Source organism: Pecten maximus, chromosome 7, assembly GCF_902652985.1.
Source record: "Pecten maximus chromosome 7, xPecMax1.1, whole genome shotgun sequence".
NCBI classification, from domain to species: Eukaryota; Metazoa; Mollusca; class Bivalvia; order Pectinida; family Pectinidae; genus Pecten; species Pecten maximus.
The window spans coordinates 9,900,558-9,923,245 of NC_047021.1; the positions used below are offsets into that span (position 1 = coordinate 9,900,558).

The 22,688-nt window shown below is 39.7% G+C and overlaps 2 protein-coding genes across 2 annotated transcripts in view; both read left to right on the plus strand.

Moving 5' to 3' along the window:
- Positions 1-289: 289 nt before the first annotated feature.
- On the plus strand, positions 290-4,681 carry LOC117331045 (mucin-2-like). Its single transcript, XM_033889638.1, has 4 exons — positions 290-714; positions 1,435-2,116; positions 2,601-2,812; positions 4,297-4,681. The coding sequence occupies exons 1-4, from the start codon at positions 431-433 to the stop codon at positions 4,679-4,681; spliced, it is 1,563 nt and encodes a 520-aa protein (XP_033745529.1). The 5' UTR covers positions 290-430.
- Positions 4,682-4,734: 53 nt separating this feature from the next.
- The window catches only part of LOC117331046 (serine-rich adhesin for platelets-like), a gene marked incomplete at its 5' end in the record, with an annotated part of 41,911 nt that continues 23,957 nt past the window's right edge, over positions 4,735-22,688 (plus strand). The window contains 18 exons of the mRNA XM_033889639.1: positions 4,735-5,438; positions 5,906-6,171; positions 6,263-6,978; positions 7,075-7,370; positions 7,535-7,866; positions 8,489-9,198; positions 12,807-12,867; positions 14,465-14,599; positions 14,999-15,145; positions 15,261-15,392; positions 15,944-16,056; positions 16,672-16,848; positions 17,397-17,567; positions 17,986-18,769; positions 19,286-19,525; positions 20,000-20,215; positions 21,433-21,729; positions 22,260-22,549. Coding sequence (XP_033745530.1) covers positions 4,735-5,438; positions 5,906-6,171; positions 6,263-6,978; positions 7,075-7,370; positions 7,535-7,866; positions 8,489-9,198; positions 12,807-12,867; positions 14,465-14,599; positions 14,999-15,145; positions 15,261-15,392; positions 15,944-16,056; positions 16,672-16,848; positions 17,397-17,567; positions 17,986-18,769; positions 19,286-19,525; positions 20,000-20,215; positions 21,433-21,729; positions 22,260-22,549 — 5,787 coding nt within the window. The remainder of the gene's footprint in view (positions 5,439-5,905; positions 6,172-6,262; positions 6,979-7,074; positions 7,371-7,534; positions 7,867-8,488; positions 9,199-12,806; positions 12,868-14,464; positions 14,600-14,998; positions 15,146-15,260; positions 15,393-15,943; positions 16,057-16,671; positions 16,849-17,396; positions 17,568-17,985; positions 18,770-19,285; positions 19,526-19,999; positions 20,216-21,432; positions 21,730-22,259; positions 22,550-22,688) is intronic.

Here is a 22,688-nt window from a genome sequence, read left to right on the forward strand (position 1 = left end):
AACGAAACCTACAACCACTACATCTACAACAGCAACACCTACAACAACAACGACACCTACAACAACGACACCTATAACAACAACGACACCTACAATCCGAACGACACCCACAACCACTACAACTCCCACTACAACCTCCACAACCATTACAACTCCCACAGCAACAACGGCAATACCTACAACAACAACAACAACAACACCTACAACAACAACGACACCTACAACAACAACGACACCTACAACAACAATGACACCTACAACAACAACAACGACACCTACAACCACAACTACACCTACAACCACAACTACGCAAACAAGCACAATTACACCTACAACTACAACGACACCTACAACAACTTCATCACCTAAAACTACAACTACACCTACAATAACAACGACACCTACAACTACAACGACACCTACAACTACAATGACACCAACAGCCACAACGACACCTACAGCCACAACGGAACTTCAAACTACAAGGACAACCACCACCACAACGACACCTACAATAACTACAACACCCACAACAACGATATCTTCAACCACAACGACACCTACATCCACAACAACACCTACAACAATAACAACAACACCCACAACCACTACAACTCCCACAACAACAACGGCAACAACTACACCTACAACCACAACTACACCTACAACAACTACAACTCCCACAACAACAACAACGAAACCTACAACCACTACATCTACAACAGCAACACCTACAACACATTCATCACCTAAAACCACAACTACACCTACAACCCAAACGACACTCAAAACCACTACAACTCCCACAACAACAACACTTTCAACCACAACAACCTCCACAACCACTACAACTCCCACAGCAACAACGGCAACACCTACAACAACAACGAAACCTACAACCACTACATCTACAACAACAGCACCTACAACGACAACGGTACCTACAACGACAATGACACCTACAACAACAACGATACTTACAACCACCACGACACCCACAACCATTACAACTCCCATAACAACAACGGCAAAACCTACAACCACTACATCAACAACAATAACACCTACAACGACAACGACACCTACAACAACTTCATCACCTAAAACCACAATAACACCTACAACTACAATGACACCAACAACCACAACGACACCCATAACAACAACGGCAACAACTACAACCACAACGACACCTACAGCCAATACACCTACAACCACAAATACGCAAACAAGCACTACCAATCCCACAACAACAACAACAACTACACCTACAACAACAACAACAACACCTACAACAACAACGACACCTACAACCACAACTACGCAAACAAGCACAACTACACCTACAATCACAACTACATCTATAACAACAACGACACCTACAACAACGACACCTACAACCACAACTACGCAAACAAGCACAGTTACACCTACAACTACAACGACACCTACAACCACAACTACACCTACAACCACTACAACACCCAAAACAACATTACTTTCAACCACAACGACACCTACATCCACAACAACACCTATAACAACAACAACGACACCCACAACGACTACAACTCCCACAACAACAATATCTTCAACCACAACGACACCTACAGCAACAACAACAACAACAACACCCACAACAACTCCCACAACAACAACGGCAACAACTACACCTACATCCACAACTACGCAAACAAGCACAGCTACACCTACAACTACAACGACACCTACAACCACAACTACACCTACAACCACAACTTCACCTACAACAACAACTACACCTACAACCACAACTACACCTACAACAACATCTACCACTACAACTTCACCTACAACCACAACTACGCAAACAACCACAACTACACCTACAACCACAACCACTCCCACAACAACAACAACGAAACCTACAACCACTACATCTACAACAGCAACACCTACAACAACAACGACACCTACAACAACGACACCTATAACAACAACGACACCTACAATCCGAACGACACCCACAACCACTACAACTCCCACTACAACCTCCACAACCATTACAACTCCCACAGCAACAACGGCAATACCTACAACAACAACAACAACACCTACAACAACAACGACACCTACAACAACAATGACACCTAAAACAACAACAACGACACCTACAACCACAACTACACCTACAACCACAACTACGCAAACAAGCACAATTACACCTACAACTACAACGACACCTACAACAACTTCATCACCTAAAACTACAACTACACCTACAATAACAACGACACCTACAACTACAACGACACCTACAACTACAATGACACCAACAGCCACAACGACACCTACAGCCACAACGGAACTTCAAACTACAAGGACAACCACCACCACAACGACACCTACAATAACTACAACACCCACAACAACGATATCTTCAACCACAACGACACCTACATCCACAACAACACCTACAACAATAACAACAACACCCACAACCACTACAACTCCCACAACAACAACGGCAACAACTACACCTACAACGACAACTACACCTACAACAACTACAACTCCCACAACAACAACAACGAAACCTACAACCACTACATCTACAACAGCAACACCTACAACACATTCATCACCTAAAACCACAACTACACCTACAACCCAAACGACACTCAAAACCACTACAACTCCCACAACAACAACACTTTCAACCACAACAACCTCCACAACCACTACAACTCCCACAGCAACAACGGCAACACCTACAACAACAACGAAACCTACAACCACTACATCTACAACAACAGCACCTACAACGACAACGGTACCTACAACGACAATGACACCTACAACAACAACGATACTTACAACCACCACGACACCCACAACCATTACAACTCCCATAACAACAACGGCAAAACCTACAACCACTACATCAACAACAATAACACCTACAACGACAACGACACCTACAACAACTTCATCACCTAAAACCACAATAACACCTACAACTACAATGACACCAACAACCACAACGACACCCATAACAACAACGGCAACAACTACAACCACAACGACACCTACAGCCAATACACCTACAACCACAAATACGCAAACAAGCACTACCAATCCCACAACAACAACAACAACTACAACCTACAACAACAACAACAACACCTACAACAACAACGACACCTACAACCACAACTACGCAAACAAGCACAACTACACCTACAATCACAACTACATCTATAACAACAACGACACCTACAACAACGACACCTACAACCACAACTACGCAAACAAGCACAGTTACACCTACAACTACAACGACACCTACAACCACAACTACACCTACAACCACTACAACTCCCACAACAACAACAACGAAACCTACAACCACTACATCTACAACAGCAACACCTACAACACATTCATCACCTAAAACCACAACTACACCTACAACCCAAACGACACTCAAAACCACTACAACTCCCACAACAACAACACTTTCAACCACAACAACCTCCACAACCACTACAACTCCCACAGCAACAACGGCAACACCTACAACAACAACGAAACCTACAACCACTACATCTACAACAACAGCACCTACAACGACAACGGTACCCATAACAACAACGGCAACAACTACAGCCAATACACCTACAACCACAAATACGCAAACAAGCACTACCAATCCCACAACAACAACAACAACTACACCTACAACAACAACAACAACACCTACAACAACAACGACACCTACAACCACAACTACGCAAACAAGCACAACTACACCTACAATCACAACTACATCTATAACAACAACGACACCTATAACAACGACACCTACAACCACAACTACACAAACAAGCACAAATACACCGACAACCACAACTACACCTACAACAACAAAACCTACAACTGCAATGACACCTACAACAACAACGACACCTACAACAACAACGACACCTACAACCACTACATCTACAACTGCAACGGCACCTACAACAACTTCATCAACTAAAACCACAACTACTCAAACAAGCACAACTACACATACAACCACAACTACACCTACAACAACAACGACACCTACAACAACGACCCCTACAACCACAACTACGCAAACAAGCACAAATACACCGACAACCACAACTACACCTACAACAACAAAACCTACAACTGCAATGACACCAACAACCACAACGACACCTGCAACCACAACGGAACTTAAAACTACAACGACAACCACCACCACAACGACACCTACAATAACTACAACACCCACAACAACATTAGCTTCAACCACAACGACACCTACATCCAACAACAACACCTACAACAACAACAACAACACCCACAAACACAACGACACCCACAACCACTACAACTCCCACAACAACAACAACGACACCTACAACCACTACGATACCAACAACCACTTCACTTCCAACAGCAACAACACCTTCAGCCACTGCAACACCCACAACCACAACAATACCTACAACCACAACGTCAATTACAACAACAACACCTACAACGACAACGACATCTACAACCACAACTACACCTACAACAACAACGACACCTACAACTACAACGACACCTACAACCACTACATCTACAACAACACCACCTACAACGAAAACGACATCTACAACAACAACACCTACAACAACAATGACACCTACAACAACAACGACACCTACAACAACAACGACACCTAAAACCACAACGACACCAACAACAACAACGACACCTACAACCACAACATCTACATCTACAACGACATCTACAACAACAACGACACCTACAACAACAACGACACCTACAACAACAACGACACCAACAACAACAACGACACCTACAACAACAACTATACCTACAACCACAACGACACCCACAACAACAACAGCAACATCTACAACCACAACAACACCTACAACCACAACGACACCTACAGCCAATTCACTTACAACCACAACGACACCTACACCGACAACGACAACGACACCTACAACAACGACCCCTACAACCACAACTACGCAAACAAGCACAAATACACCGACAACCACAACTACACCTACAACAACAAAACCTACAACTGCAATGACACCAACAACCACAACGACACCTGCAACCACAACGGAACTTAAAACTACAACGACAACCACCACCACAACGACACCTACAATAACTACAACACCCACAACAACATTAGCTTCAACCACAACGACACCTACATCCACAACAACACCTACAACAACAACAACAACAACAACACCCACAAACACAACGACACCCACAACCACTACAACTCCCACAACAACAACAACGACACCTACAACCACTACGATACCAACAACCACTTCACTTCCAACAGCAACAACACCTTCAGCCACTGCAACACCCACAACCACAACAATACCTACAACCACAACGTCAATTACAACAACAACACCTACAACGACAACGACATCTACAACCACAACTACACCTACAACAACAACGACACCTACAACTACAACGACACCTACAACCACTACATCTACAACAACACCACCTACAACGAAAACGACATCTACAACAACAACACCTACAACAACAATGACACTTACAACAACAACGACACCCACAACAACAATGACACATAAAACAACAACGACACCTAAAACCACAACGACACCAACAACAACAACGACACCTACAACCACAACATCTACATCTACAACGACATCTACAACAACAACGACACCTACAACAACAACGACACCTACAACAACAACGACACCAACAACAACAACGACACCTACAACAACAACTATACCTACAACCACAACGACACCCACAACAACAACAGCAACATCTACAACCACAACAACACCTACAACCACAACGACACCTACAGCCAATTCACTTACAACCACAACGACACCTACACCGACAACGACATCTATAACAACAACAACGACACCTATAACAACAACGACACCTACAACAGCAACGACACCCCCAACCACCACAGCTCCAACAACAACAACAACAACAGCAACACCTGCAACTACTACATCTATAACAACAACACCTACAACGACATCTACAACAGCAACGACATCTACAACAACAGCAACACCTACAACAACAACGACATCTACAACAACAACAACGACACCTGCAACCACAACGACATCTACATCAACAACGACACCTACAACAACAACAACAACAACGACACCTACAACAACAATGACACCTACAACAACAGCAACACCTACAACCACTACATCTACAACAACACCACCACCAACAACGACACCTACAGCCACAACGACACCCAAAACCACTACAACTCCCACAACAACTACAACGACACCAACAACAACAACAACGACACCTACAACAGCAACACCTACAACCACTACATCTACAACAACAACATCACCTACAACAGCAACACCTACAACCACTACATCTACAACAACAATGACACCCACAACAACGATACCCACAACAACAAAAACAACACTTACAACCACAACGACACCCAAAATTACAACATCTTCCACAACAGCAACACCTACAACCACTACATCTACAACAACAACACCTACAACAACAACGGCAGCTATAACCACAACTACACCTACAACCACAACGACGCCCACAACTACAACGACACCTTCAACTACAATGACATCTACAACAACAACGACACCTACAACCACAACAACACCTACAGCCACAACAATGACACCTACAACAACAACGGCAGCTATAACCACAACTACACCTACAACCACTACTACAACACACACAAGAACTACGACGACACCTACAACCACAACAACACCTACAACCACAACAACACCTACAACAACAACCACAACGACATCCCCAACCACCACAACTCCAACAACAACAACAGCAACACCTACAACTATTACATCTATAACAACAACACCTACAACGACATCTACAACAGCAACGACACCTACAACCACAACGACACCTACAACAACAGCAATACCTACAACCACAACGAAACCTACAACAACAACAACACCTACAACGACACCTACAACAACAACGACATCTACAACCACAACGACACCCATAACCACTACAATACCCACAACAACAACAGCAACATCTACAACCACAACAACACCTACAACAACAACGACGACACCTACAACCACTACAACACCTGCAACTACAACGACATCTACAACAACAACGACACCTAAAACCACGACGACACCTAAAACCACGACGACACCTACAACCACAACGACATCTACAACATCAACAACGACACCTATAACAGCAACCACAACGACACCCCCAACCACCATAACTCCCACAACAACAACAGCAACAACTACTACATCTATAACAACAACACCTACAACAACAATGACACCTACAACAACTACACCTACAACAACAACGACACCTACAACAACAACGACACCTACAACCACAACGACACCTACAACAACAACGACACCTACAACCACAACGACCCCTACAACAGCAACATCTACAACCACTTCATCTATAACAACAACGCCACCTTCAACAACAACGACACCTACAACAGCAACACCTACAACCACTACATCTACAACAACAACGACACCCACAACAACAAAGACACCCACATCAACAACGACACCTACAACGACAACGACATCTATAACAACAACGACACCTACAACCACAACGACACCCCCAACGACCACAACTCCAACAACAACAACAGCAACACCTACAACGACATCTACAACAACAACAACGATACCTACAACAACAACGAAATCTACAACCACAACGACACCCACAACCACTTTAACCCCCACAACAACAGCAACACCTACAACCACTGAAACCCTAACTACAACAACAACACTTTCTACCACACCAGCATCTACAGCCACAACTACACCTTCGGCAACACTTACAACCACAATGACACCTGCAACCACAACGACACCTACAACCACTATAACCACAACGACACCTACAACAACTACTGCAACTCCTCCAACAACAACATCTACAACTACAACTACACCTACAACCACAACTACACCTGCAACCACAACTACACCTACAACCACAATGACACCCACAACCACTACAACTCCCACAACAACAACAGCAGCAACACTTACAACAACAACGACACCTACAACCACTACAACACCTGCAACTACAACGACATCTACAACAACCACTACACCTACAACCACAACGACATCTACAACCACAACAACGACACCTATAACAACAACCACAACGACACCCCCAACCACCATAACTCCCACAACAACAACAGCAACAACTACTACATCTATAACAACAACACCTACAACAACAATGACACCTACAACAACAACAACGACACCTACAACTACAACTACACCTACAACCACAACTACACCTACAACCACAACTACACCTGCAACCACTATAACCACAACGACAGCTACAACAACTACTGCAACTCCTCCAACAACAACATCTACAACTACAACTACACCTGCAACCACAACTACAACTACACTTACAACCACAACTACACCTACAACAACAACGACACCTAAAACCACGACGACACCTACAACCACTACACCTACAACCACAACGACATCTACAACCACAACAACGACACCTATAACAACAACCACAACGACAACCCCAACCACCATAACTCCCACAACAACAACAGCAACAACTACTACACCTACAACAACAATGACACCTACAACAACAACAACGACACCTACAACAACAACGACACCCAAAACCACTACAACTCCCACATCAACGACATCTACAACAGCAACACCTACAACCACTACATCTACAACCACAACGACACCCACAACAACAAAGACACCCACATCAACAACGACACCTACAACGACAACGACATCTATAACAACAACGACACCTACAACCACAACGACACCCCCAACCACCACAACTCCAACAACAACAGCAACACCTACAACGACATCTACAACAACAACAACGATACCTACAACAACAACGAAACCTACAACCACAACGACACCCACAACCACTTTAACCCCCACAACAACAACAACAGCAACACCTACAACCACTGAAACCCTAACTACAACAACAACACTTTCTACCACACCAGCATCTACAGCCACACCAACACCTTCGGCAACACTTACAACCACAACTACACCTACAACCACAACGACACCTACAACCACAACTACACCTACAACCACAACGACACCTACAACCACAACTACACCTACAACCACAACGACACCTACAACCACTATAACCACAACGACACCTACAACAACTACTGCAACTCCTCCAACAACAACATCTACAACTACAACTACACCTACAACCACTACAACACCTGCAACCACAACGACACCTACAACCACTATAACCACAACGACACCTACAACCACTATAACCACAACGACACCTACAACCACTATAACCACAACGACACCTACAACAACTACTGCAACTCCTCCAACAACAACATCTACAACTACAACTACACCTACAACCACTACAACACCTGCAACTACAACGACATCTACAACAACAACGACACCTAAAACCACGACGACACCTACAACCACTACACCTACAACCACAACGACACCTACAACAACAACGACACCTACAACAATAACGACCACTACATCAACAACGACACCTACAACAACAACGACACCTACAACAACAACGACACCTACAACCACAACGACACCCAAAACCACTACAATTCCCACAACAACGACACCTACAACCACAACATCTACAACGACAACGACGCCTACAACAGCAACATCTGCAACCACTACATCTACAACAACAACGCCACCTTCAACAACAACGACACCTACAACAGCAACACCTACAACCACTACATCTACAACATCAACGACACCCACAACAACAACGACATCCACAACAACAACGACACCTACAACTACATCTACAACAACAACGCCATCTTCAACAACAACGACACCTACAACAGCAACACCTACAACCACTACATCTACAACAACAACGACACCCACAACAACAACGACATCCACAACAACAACGACACCCACAACGACATCAACAACAACAACGACACCTACAACCACAACGACACCCACAACGACATCTACAACAACAACGACACCTACAACGACAACGACATCTATAACAACAACGACACCTACAACCATAACGACACCCCCAACCACCACAACTCTAACAACAACAACAGCAACACCTACAACGACATCTACAACAACAACAACAACGATACCTACAACAACAACGAAACCTACAACCACAACGACACCCACAACCACATTAACCCCCACAACAACAACAACAGCAACACCTACAACCACTGAAACCCTAACTACAACAACAACACTTTCTACCACACCAGCATCTACAGCCACACCAACACCTTCAGCAACACTTACAACCACAACGACACCTACAACCACAACGACACCCACAACCACTACAACACCTATAACCACTATAACCACAACGACACCAACAACAACTACTTCAACTCCTCCAACAACAACATCTACAACTACAACTACACCTACAACCACAACGACACCTACAACCACAACGACACCTACAACCACTACAACCACAACGACACCTACCACCACAACGACACCTACAACCACAACGACACCTACAACCACTACAACCACAACACCTACCACCACAACACCATTGACAACTGTAACAGCTATAATTACAACCACTAGCCAATCCGCTACCACTATTCCTGCCGTTACTACCACGCCTGGTTCTACTACTACCACGATGACAATTAAAGGTAAGACCGATATAATGAACGGTCGCAAACACATGCTTAAACGTGATTTCACGGTTACAGTTCACTGTGCCATTATGACACTGCCATACAACCTGTCACGCTTATATACATATATATATATATATATATCAATTAAACAGAATGATCAGCTGTATGAATACTCCCGTACATGGCGTTCCCTTAATTGTTTAAATATCATTACATTTCAAATAATATGATGTAATGATACTTTTATAAATAAGTACTCCTCACACTTGTACAGTCATCGAAGAATATGCAATGTTTAATTCACATAAATCACTTAGGTGTTTTGCATGACGATCATATTTTTTTCTTCCGATAAGACAGAAATATCCGCATGTATCATAACAATGATATTACCACCGCCAGTACTAATGGCATGGCCGGTATCACCACCACTACACACGGCTGACAGCACTACACACTTGACATACCTCACCTGTTTTAGGTCATATCAGGTGACCTATTGCAACTGCCTTTTGTCCGTCGTCGGGTGTCATTCGTCTTACGTTCAGAAACAATTTACATTTTCGACTTCTGCTCAGAAACCCCTTAAACGATTTCAATTATATTTTTCAGAAGCCTTTCATAGTTAAATGACAACCAAAATTATGAATTATATTGTCCCTTTCCGTCATGGGCCTGAAAAATGGGCAAAATATATAAAATTACCTGAAATTTCAAAAATCCTCTTCTTAACACCCAGATATCGTATAATCACGTGATCTGAATAGATTGAAGGATCTTAAGGTTCTTTACCGAAATTGATAATTTCATGAGTATGGGGGGGGGGGGGGATGCGTGCTAAATGTATCAAACGGATTGAAATATATCAGAATTCAGGTGACGTTTAAGGCCCATTGGTATCTTGCTTTCTCTTCCGTAGCTACTTTACTAATGGTTGTTGTATGTAGTTCTGTATCTACTACTCTGTTATATATCCTCGTATATGTAGAGTATCAGATACACATTGGTGTGCTGGAAAACACAATGTAAGATATTTCATGTGTGATCAAATTTCGTTAGAGTCTTTCGTCGTCAGTTTAAGAACTCTCATGGAAAAATAGAAAGGGGGTGCAAGATTGAGTTCGAGTTTGATTTCTATTTGCGTTTACACGAAAGCAAATTTTTAACAAATCTCAACATGTTTATTTATTATCAGAAAAAAAATGCCAAGCTGCCGTCATGGCTAGATTTCTGCAGTTTTAGTTTTACAAATATCGTCTTGTAGCTGGGCATCTTGAATTTGAGACCGAGAACAAGATACATATTTCTAACTGCTTTATATACCTCATGTACGCTTATGTTTAGATATCACGGACACAAAAAAGGTAACTCTAAAAAGGTATAATTCGAAATGGAAGAAATGGCAACTCAGTCCCTTTTGAGCCAATCAGATAGCCCAGCATGCACATGTGATTATCCATATTATCCTGATGAGAATTGAGGGGATCAATTCGTTCTCCTTTGACCTCCCTATCTAAAAGTGACCACTCCCGTACCGTGGTAGCTACCCGTATCGGGTAGCTACTGTTTATTATTGTAAGTAGGCTTCGCCTGATTTCCTGTTCAATGTTTATAAAAAGAATCTTCCAATAACATACTCGGAAATACAATGGCAAAAAGATGGTATTAAATTATCACCCGGAGATTGCCGGGTTTGTGGTTAACGTATATTATATTATCTGTAGGTAACTCTCTCTCGGTTTGTGTTCTTGTAATCTTGAATTCCTCTTTGATGGACAGACATCTTGGATTAGAATATAACATCTGTAATCGGCACATGTTTTTTTCTCTAATTATATAAATATGCCTAAATAAACCCAATAGGAAAAAAATTGATACATATTTTTAATTATAAACTTTCCACTTGGTGTGAATTTCCTATCCATATAACAATCATCTACAGAGGCTGGAAGAAAGTGGAAAACTAATGATTGTAAGATGGTGGGCGTCTGGGTCCCGTTATGGTATCTATTCCTATCTTATGACGAGAGTGAGTTAGTGTTAAGTAAGCATGCTTTGTCAGTTTTCAGGAATAATGTTTCTTTTTTTAGATAAATAAACATTTCCGAGAATGAAACCTTCAAATTGGTGTGTATTTTAGGAACTGTTACCGTGCTACCATGAGTGTGAGGATAAATTAACATTGATCTGTTTAATCATGTTTGATCACTCGTAGTGACGGTAGATATTGTGGGTGAGTTATTTGTTGTTCTGGTAAGAGCGTTTATGAATTATTTATTGTTGTTATGGGAAGTGGTATGTGACGTCATTACCTTGCATGAGTATAGTCATAAATTAAAGATGGTTGAATGTTTTCTTATAAATTTCAGATTGAGCTGACAACTCCGTCTTTGATTTTAATACAGTCTAGATAACTCTTAATTATTTATGGCATCTGCAAACGGCAGATAACAGTAATTTCCACCATTTTAATTAAATATCTTCAAGACACAATACTCATCAAATGTGGTTTGTTGTGCTTAAGATAGAAAGAAAATTAAAGCGATATTATAAATATCTATATCACTAAAATAACCGTGTCCTGTTCATTTGCTGTTTTGTATATATACGTTCCGTGTCTGTTACGTAGTTACATGTCTGTTATCTAGTTACGTGTCTGTTACCTAGTTACATGTCTGTTACCTAGTCATTTGTTTGTTACCTAGTTATATGTCTATTACCTAGATACGTGTCTGATACCTAGTTACATGTCTGTTACCTAGTTACATGTCTGTTACCTAGATACATGTCTGTTACGTAGTTACGTGTCTGTTACGTAGTGACATGTCCGTCATCTAGTCATTTGTTTGTTACCTAGTTACATGTCTATTACCTAGTTACATGTCTGTTACCTAGTTACATGCCTAGTTACATCTCAATTACACGTTTGTTTTAAATTCTACCGATTAGTTACATGTCTGTTATAAACTCTCAATTAGTAAAATGTCTGTTATAAACTCTCAATTAGAGACATGTCTCTTACAAACTCTCATTTAGTTACATGTCTTGTATAAACTCTCATTTAGTTACTTGTCTGTTATAAACTCTCAATTAGTTACTTGTCTGTTATAAATTCTCTCATTTAGTTACTTGTCTGTTATACACTCTCATTTAGTTACTTGTCTGTTATAAACTCTCATTTAGTTACTTGTCTGTTATAAACTCTCAATTGCATACTTGTCTGTTATAAACTCTCATTTAGTTACTTGTCTGATATAAACTCTCATTTAGTTACTTGTCTTTTATAAACTTTTATTTACTTACTTGTTTGTTATAAACCCGCTCTCATTTGGTTACATGTCTGTTAGAAGCTCTGTCATTTAGTAACATGTCTGTTATACACTCTCATTTAGTTACTTGTCTGTTATAAACTCTCATTTACTTACTTGTCTGTTATAAACTCTCATTTACTTACTTGTCTGTTATAAACTCTCACTTAATTACATGTCTGTTATAAGCTCTTTCATACAATCTTTTATTGAGCTACAGGCTTGCTGTATTCGTCCGAACTTAGTTTCAGGAGTAACGGTTTGCCATTATGATTATGCTCAATCCTTACAGCTACGGCCGTCAATCCCTGCGACAATTCGCCATGTTCTCCACACCAGTGTGGCCGTACAGCAGATGGAAACTTCAAGTGTATATGTAATGCAGGTTACGAAAATGAAAACAATGGCAATGGACAGTATTGTGTCAGTAAGTTGATTTTACCCGTTTTAATTCCAAAATAGCTTTAGCAAGTGACATTGACTAGTTATGATACATAAAAATCGATTCAAAAATGATTTTGTCGTAAAAGAAAGGTTAAACAACTGTTCGTGTACGAGGTTACACAGACTGCTAAATGGAAACTGTACCTTATTTCTTTCGACATATTTTGAGTATGATTTGACTTTACTGTATCTAACTCTAATTGTAATTAAATGTACTTATGTCTCTTGTATGCTGTTTGTACAAAACATTCCTGAAATCCAATTCAATTGAAACGTAAGGATATGCTGTCAAATCATTGACATCTGAACATCAATATTGATAATCGTTGGGAAACGAACAGAGAATGGATTTAACTGGACATTTCACGATGTTATTTTTCAGATATTAACGAATGTGTGGCCAGCTCTGGATGTCAGACAGGCGGGACCTTGAACGCTGGTGTTTCCGCGTGTGAAGACACGGACGGCGATTACAAGTGTAATTGTATGACGGGTTACACGTCTAGTGTCGACATGAAAACCTGCAATGGTGGGTAACACACAATCAAAATATTACATTATTTTCAATACAACGCAATTATTTAATCTTGATTGTAACAAGCATTTTCATTGGGTTTTTTTCATGTTATTTTGTTGATTTGTAGACATTAACGAGTGCAGTTCTAGCTCTACGAACAACTGTGACGTCGCTGAGAGGGCGGACTGTGTCAACTCCAATGGCGGCTATACCTGTACATGTAAGACTGGATTCACGGGTGATGGAACCTCATGTAGAGGTAATATTATTAAACTTCAGTGAGCATTGCTGCCTCTATATGTTAAAACAACAAGAAAAATGTCGAAACAGCTAACTAATTATCAATTAGGTATGAAATGCTATAAAACGAAGAAATTGGAAAATTTTAATGACATCAATTTAGAGAAGTATTTTTTAAAATTAACGATGTTGGACTAGTGCTAAAGAAGTTGTGTTATTTTGCTTTATGTAAAGTGATGTAAAATGTTAATAGAATGTTTATAGCACATATAATTATGGATTTGAACTAAGTTTTGAAACATTTATAGCTAAAATCGAGTGGAAGCTTCACGAACAATTATTATTCACAATAACTGCCTGCCAAATTCATGCTACCATTAATATAAACCCACCCATCCAACCGAGTACACTCCATCATTAAACTAATACTGTCTCTATTCTGCTTCACTCGATTTGTTTTAAATCTGGTCATAGAAAGTCTATGTTTCTCGAGTAACTGACATTTTATAGATACTGTGTTAGAGTACCGGCGATTCGATGATGGACATCAATGTTTTGTTTACTCTGTAGAAGATAGATTGATTCCATTCATGAATGACACGAAAATCTCCGGCTTGTATTCGGACTATATATGCCTCCCGTACGCTGTCCCGATCGGTGATAAATATTTACCATGTATATATGTAAGTATTAATACGTATTAGCTGTACTTACAACAAGATAGAGCAGGGAATATTATGCCTGTAAAAGTATGGATAACTCCAGCAAATATTGTATCGTTATCATACGTATAGTAATAATGATAAAACGCAATTCAGTGAAAGTTTTCATAATATTTTTTTTTTTTTTTTTTTTATTGTATTAATATGTTCTAAGATGGATGCTATGATGATTTAATGATCATTATGGTTTTGGTAGGTAACGAACCAAAACGGTTTTATTAGTAATATTCTGATTTCATAGCATTTGAATGTGTTTTATACATAGTAAAAATCATAAATAATTATTTAATGATATTTGTACATCTATGGAAAATAAGGCGCTTAACTTTTAGATAAATTTCATTTGAAATATAAGAAGACATGTTAAGATTGTCCAGCATATTAACCAAGGGCTTTACACTTAATAGACATAGGCTTTGAATTTCTTTTAAAAACATTATTTTGAAGCAGTAAATATAACTTTAATACCATTGATAGTAGATGGAAGTTCTCTCCGTCTCCGCCTTATAAAACATGTTTTTCGTCTCATTGTTGTACTGTGCTGCTACTTCTATTGAATTGTTTTTTTTCTGATAGGCAACAAAGAGTGGGCTCATCCTTTTCTCAAATATCCATAGTGGAAATACGAACGCAGGAAACCGAAAACCTTACACTAATCCGTCAGAAGACTTCTCTTTCTTACAACAAAGTGATCTGCAAGAGAAGGCGGTGGTTGCAGTGTATTGGGCAAATATGCTGACTGGAATCGGAAATGTAAGATAATACTGCATTGAAGAGGAATGTGGCTTCTATGATATTATCTGGGTCTGATTTACTAAACCATTATTATGTTCAACATGATATATGTGTTCAACCCGACTGAATTTCAATTAAGGTCGATTAGATAATGAAATAGCAATTTAAAAGAAAATACTAAATACTCTCCGAAATCCCAACAAATCATTGCAAAATATCAATTCATATATCGTTTTTCACCAAAAGTATTTGAGCTTGAGCACAAAATGGTTATTTAAGCACGAGTGCGGTTTTATGAATACGGGCCCAGATCCCTGTCAAATTACCAACCACGTTCACTAAACTCGGTCTCTCAAGTAAAAATAATTTAAACACATTTATTAGAATAGACATAGAGTAACAAACTTCATTTAATAAATAGAATATTCGTATTAATATCTATAATTAGAAGTAACAGATTCAAGTATATTTTATGCATAAAATAATTGAAATCATAAGCACCATACGCAAAATGTGTTTGTTGTTTGATTGAATCATATTTACAACAATACTGTTTTTGTTCCTAGGTACCAGATCAGGGTGTTTATTATCGAGTCTATTCCTCTTCAAACACATCTGAGAATTCTATTATACTGTCTGTAGCTGCGGACGTTCAGACTGCCCTGTCCAACTCGTTCGAGGCCAAAGCTATGGTGGTTTTCACATGGTACCGCATGCAGTATCCAATCACAGGAGAGGTAACAATTTGAGATGAATGTTGGTCCCCACCATGGCCTCCTGACATTTTTAAACTTCTTTACAGTTATAGATATATTCCTGCGAAACTCCCGAATCTATCAATCTAGGCCGTAATACCAGAAAATCGTAGTTTAAGCACTATGCAATGAGCATTTACTTTCCAGCTGAACTAGAAGAGCTTAATTTGGGGAAAAAATATCAAACAAAATTTACATTTCTGTATCATCAGTTTTTTTTTTATTTCATTTAGTTCCAAAGTTGAATTGTTAAAAAGTAGTATATACATAGATTTCTTGCTACACATCAGTAACAAAACACAATATAAAAACGTCTTCCATAAAACCATGTCATGTAATGGCAGATTGGACGACACACATTGTTAGAATATATACCAATCAATATCTGTTTATTTTACAGGAAGTTACCTTCCAGGCCATTCTATTGACGGATTTCATTAACTCCTATGTTGTACTCATATATCAGGAAATGGATTGGAATATTTTAACTGGAAGCATGGCATTCTATCCGGCTGCTATTGGACATGCTAGGTGCAGCACCTCATATTACATGTACCCATTCTCATTCCTGCCTATCTCTACCGACGTCAATAAGGACAAAATCACGCTCATACAGACGCTTGACCAGGTCGACCCGACGTCTTCTGCCCTTGTGAACTTAAACGACGCATTCATCTATAAAATCGGTAACAAGATAGGACAGTTTGTAATGACATTGAGCGATAACAATGGTACAACTCTACAGAAGAGTTTGGTGTGTAAGAACTGGCTTGACGCTGACCTTGTCGATACGACACATCCCCTGACCGACACCTCCGACGCGTCGACGTGTCCTTCATCTGTTTCAATGTTCCCGGCGTCAACTTTCGTAATGTTAAATAATAGCAGGATCCCAAGTGGAGTGTCATGTTACGTTCCAGTCGCGGCATCCAATGTAAATTCGCAGAGTCCTCAGAGTAAGAGATGTTGCTATCAGGGTGACGGGATTCTGACAAACGTTTACAGTGCCAGTTGTATGAATCTGTATCAGCGACACACTCCCGCCACACAGGCTCTTGATGACGCTATGTGTGATAACTGCTGTGCCGCTGACATCATGTCGTTTACCAGTCGAGACTTGTGTGGTGATTTCGTGACCAGACGACCAGTTGGTACTGCAGTTGACTACGTCAATGGGGTGAACGGTAGGTACCTTGAAACATGACTTCAATCTAAACCTTAAGATGCATGTGGCATCAAGTATGTCTCTTATAATAACCATGTACTTTCTACATTTAGCGGTCAAGTGTATCTCTACTCGTTACCTCTTGAATGTACACTTCTTCTTCGATTTAGTTAAAGCCTGATGAGGCACTATGAACACAATTGAATATGCTTTAACAAGATTTCATGCAATGAAATATGTTTTATTTTTATTTACCTATTTTCAAAATATCCCATCGTCAATTTTGTAGTAAATCTGTTTTAATTTATCATTCAGGCCACAATCGAATGATAATGAACAGAACTAGTATCGGCCGAGTAATGGATCAAACGATAGCATGAGTCTGATGAGTTCTTTAGACTCTTTAGATCCTTGAGTTCAGAAGTATTGAAATCAAAGGAAGCATGTTAATGTCACAGCTTATTCACCTCTATCTATGTTTACCAATGTAATAAAGCTGGATGATAGATGAATAGTAATTTTATCATTTATCTAGCTGCCGGTCGAGGTGACCCACATTTTTCAAGTTTGGACGGTCTGCCTTTCACATTCAACGGCTTGGGTGACTTTGTAATGCTGAATGCTTCCAAGTTTGGCTTCGTAGCAAGATTAGATGCTTTTGTCAAGGACGGAGTACAGCAAGTTGCCACCATTCTCCGGGCACTCATCGGAAAGCAACACGATCCAGTCAGTGATACTGTGGAGTTTCGACTGAACGACACCACGGCCACATTAGGTAAGTATCCATGTACATCTATATATACAATACGGATACAACAAGTGTGTAAGACCGTGTTTACCAAACTACCTGGTAGTATTTGTTTATATGGCTCTTCTGGATATTGACTTTTCGAATTTGATTGAGATATACCTTCTTTTTAAATCTCTTTAAAATCCTGTTCGAATTTTAAGTTACCAATGTTATAGTGAAACATGATGAATTACCATAAATTTTCAATGAATGGAAATGTGACTTGGTTTCATATCCATGCACAGTACAAACACATTTATCTATCGCACATGCCCACTTACGAAGTCAATAATCAAAAAAATATTTTAATTAGGTAGCGGTTTTTCTACCACCAACATATTTATCTTTTGGACCTAGGTTTTAAATGCTTTACTTGTTTGTTTCACATTAAGTTCAATATGTTAAACGAATACAGGTCATTAAAGAATCATTTACAAACTTTTTAATTTCTTTTTACAGACATCAGTCGTAATGGAATATTAACGGAAGTGACGTCTGCTACCTTCTGGACGGAAGTAACGATTACCATGACAACAGCCTTAGATTCCGCAAATAACACTGTAACGACGTACTATATGACCTTTACTGGTGGAATGGTGATTGGAGCGAGTGTCAGCAACGGACTGATAGAACTTTCCATTAATGCTCCGTCTACAATGAAAGGCACTTTCGAAGGTCAGTTCGAAACTTTTAAACTGATGATATGAAATGTTTCATATCTTTTACATTACACAAAAAGCTTCAAAAGAGTTACTTATATCAGAATAGTCTACAAGTAGCTAGTATACAATAAAGCCACGCATCAATGTATCTCTGAACCACCAAATAGCTTCAACATCTGTTTTGAGAAATCTAACAATGCGTCATACAATATTTTTTTACATTGAGATAACAACAACACCACATCTCTGAAACAATATTTCACAAAGCCTTTCTGCAGGAGGACATATCTCATAAACGTCGTAATGATCATACAAACAGGAAAACAAAGGACACGTTTAGGTAGGGTAAACACCCCAAGGGACGAAATGGTTATAATGATGATTTAAGTTGTTTATTTCCCTTTCTGAAATAGTCCGAATTCCACACGTTATATCATTAGTGATACCATTTTATGTAACCAAAACAGAAGTAAATTACAATGCAAAAGATGTTAAAAAATAATGGTAAAAATCAACGAGGGTAATCACAACAAGTTTGCTTTGATCGTTGCGATATGATAGAATATTTCAGATGTGCATGTAATTAGTCGTTTAAAACATCGTGTGAACGTGGCAGATATCCCGTAGCTACAGTCAGTCGATTAACAGCGTGTTTAAGGTAACATTGATAATATGTTCACATGTTTCAGGTAACAATGGTAATACTTGTTAACGTTTTAGGTGTGCTGGGTAATTACAATGATAACATTGAAGATGACTGTGAGAGATCCGTCAGGAAACGTTTTACCGTCTTCAGCCTCCGAGGAGCAGATTTATGATACTTTAATTCTATGTAAGTGAATTTAAATTAATTCCTACAGTTCCTGACTGCGTCACACATAAATTTCAATGGCAGGTTTATATCCCTCCACGCGAATGTACCTTCGGATTTTTTTTTTTTTTTTTTTTTTTTTGAAACAAAACCTTCGAAAACACTTGACTTGCATTACGATGAAGTCATTGAAATATGCAAAGTATTCAAGTTAGTTGTTCGTTTTGTTGCTATAGTGTGAGACAGATTAAAATTACAGGCTGTTCCAAGACTATCGTTTTAATATCAACATCTGAATATTTCTGTGACCGGCTTCGCTGGTTATTTGATTCACTCGTGTTGCATTGTAGTTATACCCCGATAATCTAAACAAAATTGAAAGTTCATCCTTCAAGAAACACCATGTACTCTTTTAACAGGGTCTACCACGAACGTCAACTGGACACTGTTTACCGACGAAAATGGAAATCCACAGTATAACGGCTTCAATTCCTCGATTCGTCCTATCTTTTTCGACTCCAACTTGACGGCTATGTTCCCGAACGATACAGAACGAAGTCTCGCGATAAGCACGTGCTATGGCCAAGGGGTAGATGATCCTAGTCCAGCTGATCGTAGAGAATGCTACTTTGATTTCAAAGTCACCGGAGACACAAGTATAGCTCAGGCTACTTCTGCTGCTAAGGCCAGAACAGAAAGCAACCGGGCCAATCTTGGTTTGTATATTTCATTTATATGTATATATACATTACATTTAAAGGTAACATATCATTCGAAGTTTCGACTTCTGTGATTAAGGATTAACTGATTGGTCAACGTTACCGGCTAGTACAGCTGATATTGAAATATATCGTGCGACATAACCCCTAATGATCTGTCTGTCTTTTAAACCAATGAGTGTAAAACCGTACTAAAGATGTCTATATAAACCTTGGTGTCATACCTGATTATAAACCAGTATCGAAATATCGACTGGAGAAAGTGAGGATTCGATGACATTGCATGTACCCTTTTATTTTCCATTGTATAAAAGAAAACCAGGCCGGTAACCTATAAATAAGTTATTATCAGAAATGTCGTTAGTCTATGTATGCATGAAGTTAAAAATAAACAAGAATTAAACCATGCACTGCAATCCCACACCGGGATCTTGTCTTTAAAAATAACGAATATTTGCTGGTAAATGTTGAATAATTCATATTCTTATTATTTTGTTTTTCAAACTATGATTTTCCCTTTTATCTAGAAAACTTTCCCCCAGTCGCATCGATGGAAAACGTTACACTACATGTGATGTTGAACACTAATTACTCGAGTTTGTACACTTTGATGGCCACTGACGCTAATAATGATTCGATAAGCTTCTCTCTTGATCCGTCAAAGACCACCAGTGGAGTTGCCATAGACAACAGCACCGGCGTCATTTCCTGGTACAACATACCGGATATGACGGATCTCGCCATCACCGTCATCATTTCTGACGGGAAGACGTCTTCCCTCTGGACACCAAAGATATATCTCTGCAAATGTGTTGGGGTTTGTAACTTTATCTGTTCGTGAATATTGCCATGAACGGTATTTTTAAGCTTGGGTAACATATGAGGTTAGGAATATAAGTTGCCTTTAGGTATACTGTACACCCCTTATATTTCTCGTGGAATTTATTTTCGCGTTA